This window comes from Podarcis liolepis (genome assembly GCF_965112155.1).
Source record: "Podarcis liolepis genome assembly, chromosome: 15".
Classification (NCBI taxonomy): Eukaryota; Metazoa; Chordata; class Lepidosauria; order Squamata; family Lacertidae; genus Podarcis; species Podarcis liolepis.
The window spans coordinates 38123617-38136650 of NC_139566.1; the positions used below are offsets into that span (position 1 = coordinate 38123617).

The following is a 13034-nucleotide window of genomic DNA, read 5'->3' on the forward strand; positions in this document are numbered from 1 at the left end:
TTATGCTGCCAAAGTGATGGTGGTAATGCATTTTGTGACAGCTACTATTCCAGACCTGAAGGAGCAATTAAAACTCAATTTGTTTAATTATAAGAACATTACAACACATATAAAATAGTTGAGTAGGAGTTTACAGACCAATTCTTAAATGTGCTTCCCTAGCACCACACACTAGATGCATGACTAAGACTACAGCTACTTTGACAATCAGCATCTCTGGAACACAATCCATTTTTAGTAAAGAAAAAAAAATGAATGAGAAGCCATTATGGTCCAACTCAGCTCAAAGCTTGCAGTGCACGCTGTGGCCAATTCACAGCGGTCCTGGGGCCTTTGTACACCACTGCTGACAAGCCCCTGAGCATGAAATACAACATTTCAATGATTACATTTAGTTGGTATACTGTGGATAATTTTATTCACCTCAGAACATCAGCAATTTATTTGTATCAGCCATAGGCCACTGTAGTTTACAAAAGAGTTCCGGAATTCAAGATTTTTAAAAAAATCAAATCATAACTATAAGACATAACAAAAAGTAGCAACTCCCTGGTTTTTTGTTTACTATCCATTTCCTTCCCTTTAAGTCCACCCTCAAAACAAGAAGTCTGTCAACAGTACACATTTACAAGCTCCAAACATTTCCTCTCCTCGCCACAATGCTGATGCATTTACCTTGTTTGGCTTCCAGCTCCTCCTGTGTCAGCTGAGGCCTCTTCTCTTCAGCAGCCCCACTGGACATGGCAAATGCTGAATGGCTGTTTGAGGTGCTACTGGCATTCTCTTGGCCTTCCTTGCCTTCTTCCCCCTCCTCGTCGCTGTCATCATCAAGTTTCACACGGTTTTTCTCCAAGGGGAGCATGTCATTTTCTTTGGCCCTGATTGCAAAGCTTATTGGTGCAAAGGATGCTATTAAAGAGGAAGTGACAACTAGTGAGATATTGTTGACTAGGCAATCTATGAATCATTTTGCAATGAAAACAGCTGCACCTGTACAGAAGAGGGGAAGTAGCAGTAGGCTAGAGACAACTCCCAAGATGTGCAGAGAAGAACAAATACTTAGCTAACTTTCTCAATTGAAGACACCCCCCCCCCTCCGAGGCTCAGTGAAAACTGGCTTTGCTCAGTGGTACAGAATGCTATTTGCGGGGTGGGGCAGAATAGAGTAACCAGAAAGCAGGCACAACTGGCTGGCTTGAAACCTGAACAGGAGCATTCTACACTGCAACATGTTGCCCTGGCTCCCATCTGTGCTACATTGTGCAGCTGGTGTAGCTTTCTAACAGAGGCTGTTCATCGTCGCTAATAATAATAATAATAATAATAAAATAATAATAATTTATACCCCGCCCATCTGGCTGAGTTTCCCCAGCCACTTTGGGCGGCTTCCAATCAAGTGTTAAAAACAATACAGTATTATGGTTTTATCTCATTGTTTGTCACTTTGTGGATCTTTATGGCTTAAAAGAGGATTTCAAATATTAAACAGAACAAATATTGAAACTAATAGTCTGCTATTTACTTCTATAGTTGTCTTAACAATCAAAACCACTGATAAGAAGGGTGGGGGAAGGATTGATTACAGGCTAGGAACTTGGTTTTAGTTCACTCTTGTCTCTGGAGAAAAGAAAAGAAATAATTTGCAGTGCCCCGACTTCTTGCTCCTTTTCTTCCCCTCTGCAGACTGAATGTTCTGTAAAGCACATTCTTTTGAGGCTGAAAATCATCCTGCTGAACAGGATGGAAGAGCCCGCATGTAAACCAGCCCCAAAACATCTCTCTCCACCACATTTAAATGGTCCCGTAAAAACAGTGGAAAAACAAATGATCCCCTTAAGTTGGTGGTAGTGAGGGGAATCATCACCTTACCCTCATGGTTAAAGGGTAAATTCTGATCTGAAGATTTGGAGCTACTACAAAAGCCTTTTAGAAGGCAGGGATAGAATGAGGCTCGCTTTTTAAAGATAATGTCACCCGCCCCTCCTTGCATGCATGCAAGCAGTTGAAGCTTTCCTTATAAGCATTTGTGCTTTGAGCCCTAGCCAAATATAGGCAGCTTGCCTTTGTGTTTTGGAAAAAGAATTATGAACGGACACAAAGCATTTAGAATGGAAACTTTATAGAAGCCTTAACCGTGGAGGCCGCTAGGGCTAGCTCTATCACTCATTTATATAGCAGTCCTAACGGGCAACTGCTTAAAAAGCTTTGCCTTGTTCAGTCTTGGTAACGATTCTCAGGCAATTGGTAAAATGGAGCTGACAGAGAGATAAACTGGCCGTGAATGCCTGTAATGCCGTTCTGCTGCTGAAGCTTAAGCAATTCTGGCCCATCAAACTGCTTGGATGGGAGACTCCCTGGGAACCGTACTTAAGGTATTTGAGCTTTTTGGAAGGAAAACAAGGTATAAAGGTGGTAAGCTGACCCAGAATATGAAACCAGGTTTTCTAGATTCGTCTTTGATAGTCTAAAGAGATCTAGCCACACGTAACTCCTGCTTTATGCAACCTCTACCATTACTGATTTGGAGAGGGCATATACATCAGTGATAACAGAACCTCAATTGCATGTAGAACATCCCAGGTTCACTCCTTGGCTCTCTAGTTAACAATATGTCAGGTAGCAAATCATAGAAATAACATTTTTCTGCTGGGGAGCCCGGAGAGCCATTCCCGGTCAGAATAGAAGATATCGGGCTAATTGGGCAAATAGTCTAACCTGGTATATGGCAACTTCATACATTCCTAATCCTCAAACCTGGATTCATCGGTTGAACTCCCCCCCCCCCCGCTAATGCTACAAACAATGTAATTCAATTTTTGGCCCTTTGTGGTTTATTATCTTTTCAAAAGGCCATTTTCAAACCTGACCTCTTAATTAGCTTAACCCACTTGCAACTTTAAAAAAAAAAAAATACTTTTTCACCTTTCCCCCACTAAATCTGACATCAAGAGGATTTGCTAGCTCACCCAATGGTACTTGGAAGATTTCATTTAATACCAGCCTACAAAAAAATAATTACTTTGAGGAATTAATTGCATTGCAGCACAGCAGAAAGAAAGGCGAAGCCTATGCATTTCCTCCTATCTACAGCATTTCACAGCTTGCCTTGCAACTGGCAGAAACTCTTGTCGTATTGGAACATTTGTTCCCAACCTCTACCGGAAATGAAAACTGATGAACGACTCCTCCATCACTATGACCCCCCCCCCACCAAAAAGAAGCCAAACCATTTTACACAGCTATGGTCTGGCAGCAGCTTCCTCCAAATTAAACACGTGCAAGGGATTGCCTACACAAATTTCTTTCAGTTTAACTGCTGCCTGCTGCGAAAAGCTCCTGAAATTCAAAGGTTTGATTTTATTGGAACAAAGAATACAGGAGTTTCGTCTGGCAAGCGTTCTGCTACTTATCAAAATAGAGTTTCCAGCTCTGTGGTGCTGCAATCTAATCACTGGTCACATGAATACTTGATGCTTCATTGAACCAAGTCAGGCCATTGCCCCCCTACCCCCCCACCCCAGGACTTAACAGACGTTCTCTTGCGTTCCAGGCAGAAAGAAACCAATAATTTCCCAGCCTCGCTATACAACTCTTTACAAGGACTGAACCTGGGACCTTCTATTCCATCAGCAGCTGAGCTATGAGCCTCCGCTAAGCAGCTACACTACAGCCAATTCTCAAGCAGTCACACTGCACTTGGGGAAATCGTTCTCTGGAATAGCTTCAATAAAGAACTGAACTAATCCACCCAAGCTTCTGTATCACCCTTCCCCAATCTGGTGCCCTACCTATGTTTTGGACTACAACTCCCATCAAACCCTGCTAGCACTGCACCAGGCTGAGGAAGGCTGCTCTCTATCAGCCTTGAATGAAAGACGAGAGATCTTTCAAGCAGGTATGTTGTATTAAGTTGTATGATATTGAGAGAGCATCAAGACATAAATTTGGATCCATTACTCAGTTCAGAGTTTTCCCTCCACCCTTCAGATGAGTGAAACATTCTTTAATGCTACTTATGGATGTATTTATTTGTTACACACACACACACACACACACACACGGTGTCGGGGGGGGGGTGTGTCTCTGGTTCCCACACCTACAGGCATACCTTTTATCAGTTTGCCATCATTGGAAATTTTAATGGCCAGTGCATCTTGTTTATCATTTCCTTGGGCAGCAGATTCTACATCTTCAGACATGTTGTCAGTGGGAAACTGGGCTTCTCCAGGTTCAGTGTTGGCAGTATCAGCAGGGACATCCTCCGATAAAGTTGCTACCTGCTTAAAGGCGGGAAAATACAAGACAACCTCACTTTCCAGCTAAAAATGAAAGCCTATGGAATACAATTAAAATGGATGGCATTTTAAAAAAGCCACAAAGTGGCACCTCTTGGACAGAACAGCACACAAAGCTCATAAAGAACTAGGCTTCAAGCATACAACTGAACATACCACACGAAATCTAGAATATGACATCCCTTTACATTTCATTCAGGTTTCTATGTATTCTCAATTGAAAAGAACGCATCCCTGGGCTATTTTAAGTACTTCATAACTTTAAAGCACCTTTATAAGAGGTCATTTACATGTTCAGAAGCAGCGCAAAGTAGTCCTTCAAGATCCTGTACTATAAAGCAGTACCATCATAGGAGTATGAAACTAGATGCTTCTTCCTGAGCAGTCCCTGGAAAAAGAGTAAGGTTGCAATCCTACATTTACTTATCTTGGAGTAAGCCTCACTGAAGTTAATGAAGCTTACTTCTGAGTTGACATGATAGGATTGCACAGCACACAGAATTCCTACTGTGGGGTAAGGCAACAAAAATACCTCACAGATAAAGGACCCCCTGACCATTAGGTCTAGTCATGACTGACTCTAGGGTTGCAGCGCTCATCTTGCTTTATTGGCCGAGGGAGCCGGTGTACAGCTTCTGGGTCATGTGGCATGACTAAGCCTAGTATGCAGTGTAGACTAAGTCTGCACTGCATACAGTGGTGCCCCGCAAGACGAATGCCTCGCAAGACGGAAAACTCGCTAGACGAAAGAGTTTTCCGTTTTGGAGGTGCTTCGCAAAACGAATTTCCTATGGGCTTGCTTCGCAAGACGACAATGTCTTGCGAGTTCCTGCTGGTTTTTTTTTTCCTTTCCCCCCCTTTTTCTAAGCCGCTAAGCCGCTTATCAGCTGATCCGATCAGCAGAGAAGCCGCTAAAAGCCGCTAATAGCGCTAATCCACTAATCCTTCAATGGGCTTGCTTCGCAAGACGAAAAAACCGCTAGACAAAGAGAATCACAGAACGGATTCTTTTCGTCTTGCAAGGCACCACTGTACTAGGTTCCATATTTGATCTTATAAATTTCAAAGCTGTCTCTGTACATCACAATGAGACTGCTTTACATGTTACAGCCCCAATTTCTTATGCCAGCAAAATGAGGCCAAACATGCAATGTATGAGAGTGTATGATGTTACTGAAGTACAACTCCCATTAGTTCCAGCAAACAAGACCAATGGCTAAAGGAATTGTAGTTCAGCAACATCTGGAGGACCAAAGGTTTCCCCACACCCAATGAAGAGAATACTATATTGGCTACAAACAATGACCTGACATGTGCAAATCAGAGACATGGAATTTGATTCTCTCCTATCACAGTCAAAAATGATCTAACAACTGCAACACAGTGGCTTCAGTTCTTCGACTGACCAAACTGATACTAGCTGACCTGCCCATTTACTTGCTGTGAAACTTTCATTTTATATACCAGTTATAAATGAGCTTGGAGATTTTTAAGAAAGCATAGCAGCAGACCAAAAAACTTGCGATGATTCAAGTATATTTGACATTGCTATTTCATGCCCATTATGGTAGTCAAGAGAGTCATTAAAAAGCACTGTACTAACAGCTTTGTAATAAGAAAGTACAATGAAAGTCTAATATACAAAATGGCTAAGCGTAAAGTTTTTCTTTTCTTAAAAAAATGCTGAAATCTTTAAGGAACAATCTTAAAGTTTAGTTTCACTTATTGGCTGCAGCTAATGATACCAATAAAATCTAAGAGTATTTTTGGCATGGAGTTTTAAGCGTTAGCAACTCCCACTGTTAGAAAAAAAAGATGAACACATAATAAAACTTCAGTAGTAAGAATTTATCTTCAGAAGAGAAAGGGGCACTTGAGTTAATTGGTCTAATTTATTCACGGCAGAGCAGACTTATGCCAGAGATTGTTTAGTGTGTAAAAAAAACTCCCAAATGTATGATTTGTGAAACACAGGCAATGGAAGCAATTTAAAACTGATTCTGAAAGGGAGTGGGGGGGGGGAATGTGAATATTGCACAGACCCCTATCGTTTACTCTAACTGACAGCAGCTCTCAAAGGTTTCAGGCCAAAAGCTGGGAAAGTGCTGTTATGCTCAGTTCCTGTTTATAAGCATTCCCATGGACAGCATCGTAGGTCTCTGCTGCTCCTAGCAGCCTATTTCATCTGTTCACTGAGTAGATTCCTCTAATTTTAGCTGAATATTCAGAGTCCACCTCAAACTGTGCTTCCTTTGCTGCATGCAGGAGAGCTTATAAGCCAGACCTTTTATAATGCCCTGAAAACCTGCCAGCGTCATACGCTGGTAAATCACTTGCAGGTTGGCCTCACACTGCAAAATTCTCTACATAACGGGCACATTAGTCATTGCACAAAAAATAATTTATGGTGCTCCCACCCTTTAAGGGAGTTGTATGTAAACTTCCCGGCTCGGTTATCCTGCCTGGAACCATTACAGAGGAACAGCCCAAGTTTATAAACTAATTTAAATAAATGCCTGCAGAATTTATTCATCTACAGATTAATATCCTCTAAATTCAGACCAAGCCTCTCACTGGCTATTGCACGCTCATCATCCATTCCTGCACTGAAATCTCCCAGCACAATCATCAAGAGATGTTGGGAAGCATTGGTTAATCAATTTTAAATGAGATTCTAGGGCAGGGGTCAGCAACCTTTTTCAGCTGTGGGCCGGTCCACTGTCCCTCAGACCATGTGGTGGGCCGAACTATATTTTGGGGAAAAAATATGAACCAATTTCTATGCCCCACAAATAACCCAGAGATGCATTTTAAATAAAAGCACACATACCACTCATGTAAAAACACCAGGCAGGCAGGCCCCACAAATAATCCAGAGATGCATTTTAAAGGACAAATTGTACTCATGTAAAAACATGCTGATGGAGGCCAGATTGAGAAGGTGATTGGGCCGCATCTGGCCCCCGGGCCTTAGGTTGCCTACCCCTGCTCTAGGGAGCCCCATATTGTATACTGAAATTATGATCTTTATAGAGTCTCTAGGCAGGACATACATATTTATGCAACTTGATTCAGATTCCCTATGTCTTTTCAGGTGGATAAAGCAAGATGAACTGGATTCAGTTACCTGCATATCTGCACTTAAACTACTAACCGCCCCTAGAATAAGGCCACCTCTACTTTTTCCTTTCTTGCAAGAACCAATAAAGTGCTAAATCCCAGTAGCTCAATTTCTGGAGCCTAAGACCCCTGTAAACCAATTAACTGAAACTGGGGGAAACTTAAAAAAGCCAAAACCCCAGATCCTTCGACTTGTAACCCCACCCTGAGATAATCCGTGACAACAATTTTAATGATATTCTTTGGGGGCCAAAGCATATCTTTTATGCCACCTGAGAAGGCTGGAATGTTTTCTTTGATTGTGCTAGAGAGTACTGGAATGAAGCAGATGGATTCAAGACTGGCCCTGTGATTTGCTACTCCCACCTAATATTCGCTGGATGAGTTTATCCCCTCAAAAATCAGGTAACTCACTAATGGAAAACAGCAAGGTGAACTCTGCAGGTTTGTAAATCACAGATGTTTGAGCTTTGAGAAATGCCTGAAGTCAATGGTGTAAGTGAAATCATTACCAACATACTTTACTAACAAAACCGGAACCCTCTTTCTTAGGAACAATGAATATGAGCCATCAATGGTATTTTAGAACCTTAAAATGTTTTGAAAGTTCTCAATGGAAAGCCCTGTTATAAGAGGCAATAGAGGTTTTACTGTCACTTCAACAAGACTGGTGGAGAAATAAAGCGACTAAGAACCATTTAATTACCACAATGCACTGCTCAGAAAAGGCTCTCAGAAACTAAGAAGTTCAAGAATTGATGTACGAATTGAAAACTGTACTTTAGAAAAAGTAATGTTCCTTTCTTTAAAAGGTTCTTTGACTGCCTTGACTGCCTCTAAGTAGCGATTAAAAAAAAAAATCTTCTACAAACAAGGTTTGAGGATTTTCAATTATGGAGAGGGGCTCATATTACAGGATTTCAGATTGTAGGCACTTAAACAATAATAATTTAAAGAACAGAATAAGCAGAATGCTTAGTTTTGAAGCTCCTGAAAGTGTTTAAATGACAGAAAGAAGGCAGCTCATGTTGGCCAGCACCTGGCAGTCAGCAGAAGCAATATTTTGAATGGAGCAACAACTGAAGTATCAAACAACACTGGCTTTGCCAATAAAACCCACTTCTGTGATTGATGATGGTGATGATGATGATAATTTTATTATGTATACCCCACCCATCTGACTCGGTTGCCCCAACCACTCTGGGTTGCTTCCAAAATATATAAAAACTTAATGAAACATAACACATTAAAAGGCTTCCCTATACAGGGTTGATTTTAGAGGTCTTCTAAAGGTTATAGTGCTACTCATCTCCTTGACATCTGATGGGAGGGCATTCCACAGGGCGGGTGCCAATGCCAAGAAGGCCCTACTTTTTGTAGTGAGAGAACTGCCAGAAGGCCCTTGGCACTGGACCTCAGTGTCCAGGCTGAATGAAGGGGGTGGAGACGAACCTTCAGGTATGCAGGGCCAAAGCAGTTTAGGGCTTTAAAGGTGAGCACCAAGACTTTGAATTGTGCTCAGAAACGTACTGGGAGCAAGGGAACACACTGGCAAAAGGGTTCTTTAACCCCATCATGCACCTCACCTGCTTACTCTTCAGAAACTGCCAAATAGGGCAAATGGGAACAAGCAACTTGAGGAGCACAAGAGTGCAGAGGCTCTGCCAATATATATGGTTACAGGAGGGGAGAAGGAAGCTGTGTAGAAGCTGTCTAGCTGATAGGCTGCACAACAGAAAGCTGCTATGCACAAACCAAGGAGAAGGCAGTTGTGGTTCCTAGGATTTATATTGAGCTCCCAGGCTGATAGCTTAGAGACAGAGAAAATCAAATAAATGCATATAAAATTTCAGAAGTATTTTGATATGTCACTGTGGTTTAAGTTGCCTTAAAAACAAGCCTGCCAGCTGTTTGTGTGTGTCCACTAGGGATCAACCAGTGTGTCTCCACCAGTTCCTCAACCATTTGGTGAGAAGTACGGCCAGGGCTTTGCATTCTCACCCTGTGGCTTAAAGGAGGTGAAAAAATACAAGAAGCCTCTCATAGTGTTCTCATCCAAAATCTCAGCATAGGTGAGAGTAAGGCATTACCTCTCTGCACATGCTAGAGGGTCTTGCTTGTGTGGCTATGGAGAATAAAAGAGCCACAGGAGTCTCCCTACCCCTCCTCATCTTTTCCATACCCCAGCACAAAAAAGAGAAACCTTCGCCTCCTCCACAAGCTCTCTATGTGTTTCAGAGAACTTGGGAGTGGAAAGCCAAAATTGAAGCCACACCAATGATAGTGGACCTCAGCAAATTCTCTATTCAATTTCAAGGAGAATGGGCTCATTAATGGCTATCAGTTTAGAGTTGCCATATTTCAAAAAGTAAAAACCACGACACTCCGGAAGACCCCCCCCCCCAAATTGTTGAGCTTTTTTGCTTTGAAAAAAACCAAAGGTTTTCGAAATCCCAGTAATGTCTGGGAAAATCCGGACGTATGGCAGCCCTATTGATTTTGATAGCTATATGGAATTCTGTCTGTCTCTTAGTGGAGCTGCAGATCATTGAGCCTGAACTTCCACAGCTGCCACCCACCATGAACCACCATTGGCAGGATTGGCAACAGCAGCAGCAGGTATGTACTATGCCTATGCTAATGTTTTATGCTCTTGTTAATAATGCTGTCTTAAATGTGCATTCTGTAGTTGACCTCCTCTGTAATCTTTTATTTTGAAACCTTTAAGATATTATTTCAGTTTCTGTTAATTACCGTATGTTGCTTTGAATGTGTTGTTGTTATTGCTTAGACGTTTAGTTGTGTCCAACTCTTCATGACCCCATGAACAAGAGCACGCCAGGCATTCCTGTCTTCCACTGCCTCCCGCAGTTTGGTCAAAATCATGTTAGTAGCTTCGAGAACACTGTCCAACCATCTCATCCTCTGTTGTCCCCTTCACCTTGTGCCCTCAATCTTTCCCAATATCAGGGTCTTTTCCAGAGTCTCTTCTCATGAGGTGGCCAAAGTATTGGAGCCTCAGCTTCAGGATCTGTCCTTCCAGTGAGCAACTACAGTGGTACCTCAGGTTAAGAACTTAATTTGTTCTGGAGGTCCATTCTTAACCTGAAACCATTCTTATCCTGAGGTACCACTTTAGCTAACGGGGACTCCCGCCGCCGTGTTATTTCTGTTCTCATCCTGAAGCAAAGTTCTTAACCCGAGGTACTATTTCTGGGTTAGCAGAGTCTGTAACCTGAAGCGTCTGTAACCCAAGGTACCACTGTATTTGACTTTCTTCAGTAATGTTTTATTCTGGATATTTTCTTGTTTTAGAGATATTTTTCTTAAAAATGTAAAGTGGTACAGAAATGAATAATAATAATAAAATTCCATGTTTCGAGGGAGTGTGCTAGTTGCTGGGGAAAGTTACAGCAGGAAAAAAGCTTTTGTCTTGACATTCTGCCTGTGGCATTTTGAAGGACTGATTGGCTACCATATGAAACAGGATATTCAAGCAGAGGGTCAATCAAGTGAAGATGATCAGTCCCCTGATGGTATTATCCACCAGCGGTTCTCAATTTCTTAAATCAGGAAGCCTCTTTGCCTAGTGCATAGAGACATTTGTTGAATTGCTACAGGTAACAAACTATTTGCAAGTCTGGCCTAAATCCCCCCTGAGCCCTCTGGCACCTGGCCATTAGACCTTCTTGATCATGTACTAGCACCCTTTAGTCAACAGAAAATAAAATTCAGGTGGAAACTAAATAAAGGGTTTTTAAAAAGATCAACATGATTAAGTGAAAAATATATTAACTATATTTCATCTGAAAACATGAAGAGTTGTTATACACAGCACTTAAGTAAGTAGTGAAACTGTGTAACCCACTACTAATTTATTAGGACACCCACTACTAATTTCAAAACAAACCGCATCCACATTATGGGAAAATGTGTAAAATGGTTTCCTAGCAACTTTAGTCTGCTTTATAAACATGAACTATTCAATCCAAATAAACTGAAAATACAAAGGTAACTCATGCACAGGTTTCATTTAATGGAACTCTTTGTGTCGGTATGCCACTTCAAAATGCTGCCTAGAAAAAGGTTATGCTGGGTATCTTTTCAGAGGGCAGAGAGACAACTTGGGCAAATTTTTAGCCTTGAATACAATTTTATAGACTAAAACATCACATCTTTGCTGGAAGGGCATATGCAGTTTATTTCAACTGGTGGTTTGCATGGCATCTGTGAGAACATGGGGAGTTAATCATCAGTAGTACATAAGACACCAGGAGAAGCTAGCATAACTCTGCTCCAGCTGCCCCGCAATTTGAGTTTACAAGTGGACACTTTACTCAGAGTGGACAATTGAATCCATCCTACATCTGCTACAGAACAGGTGGAACAATTCTCATATTCATCCTAGAGTACAGCAATACCCTCTGAGCTTCTAAGGCACCAGCTATCTGTCCCTAATAAACAGGCACCCATCCAAACATTCCCCTATGGCCCAAAGTATGGGACATTTCTGACTTTGTGTTTTCTTTGTGTACAGTATTGTGCAATCCCAGTGGAGCTTTCAAATCAATAGAAGGGCTATTTGTATGGGTTTCTATCTTTATCTGCTGCTAACCCATGACTCCAGTTGCTGCTCTTTTAACGCCAAACCTCTCAACAGCCATAGGCCAGAAAAACCTGCCACAGAGATATCCAATATCTACATATCTGACTTCTATCATAAGCCACTTTGGGGAAAATTTTTGGCTGAAAAGAGTAGCTATAAACAAAGTGAAACAAAAACATGTCAAGGAATTAAACAGGCTTAACATCTCAATTGCAGCATGTTTCATTTTTGACCCGTACATTGCAATATTTAATTCTCTTTGATTTAAGATGACCAACACCTGATTTACAATCACCAGCTTGGATTTATGCAATCACATACTAAAGTTTCTGAGTTACGATTTTCTTGTTGTGTCTGGCTTCTATTTATTTACAGAATTTATATCCCCTCCAACAGAGTGCTCAAGGTGGCTTTACTGTACAATAAAAGCAATACAAAAATACGATTAAAACTAAATCACAGCGGAACAAGAACACCCCACCTGGAAGGCAAAAAAACATCTAAAGATGAGGCAAGCCAAATGGTTCCTATAAAGAAAGGTGACTGTTCCACAGTCTGGGTGTTGTTACAGGGAAGGCACTTTCTTTTGCTTCACACTAGCTGTAGCTCAGCTGGTGATGGAACATGCAACAGGAGATGGTATTTAATGTCTAAACCACAGGGTCTAGGGCTTGCCGCTCAGAAGGTCGGCGGTACAAATCCCTGCGACGGGGTGAGCTCCAGTTGTTCGGTCCCTGCTCCTGCCAACCTAGCAGTTTGAAAGCACGTCAAAGTGCAAGTAGATAAATAGGTAACGCTCTGGCGGGAAGGTAAATGGCGTTTCCGTGCGCTGCTCTGGTTCGCCAGAAGCAGCTTTGTCATGCTGGCCACATGACCCGGAAGCCGTCTGCGGACAAAACGCCAGCTCCCTCAGCCAGTAAAGCGAGATAAGCGCCGCAACCCCAAAGTTGTCCGCAACTGTACTGATTGTTAAATTGATTTAACTGATTGTTAAATCAGGGGTCCCTTTACCT

The 13034-nt window shown here is 41.9% G+C and overlaps 1 protein-coding gene across 3 annotated transcripts in view; it reads right to left on the reverse strand.

Annotated features, from left to right (window-relative positions):
- Positions 1-13034, reverse strand: part of SFSWAP (splicing factor SWAP) — a gene marked incomplete at its 5' end in the record, with an annotated part of 97500 nt that overhangs the window by 50594 nt on the left and 33872 nt on the right. For 2 of the 3 annotated variants that reach the window (XM_083476421.1, XM_083476423.1), the window contains 2 exons: positions 676-909; positions 4109-4280. In XM_083476421.1, coding sequence (XP_083332547.1) covers positions 676-909; positions 4109-4280 — 406 coding nt within the window. The remainder of the gene's footprint in view (positions 1-675; positions 910-4108; positions 4281-13034) is intronic. The other variant, XM_083476422.1, reaches the window with a different exon arrangement.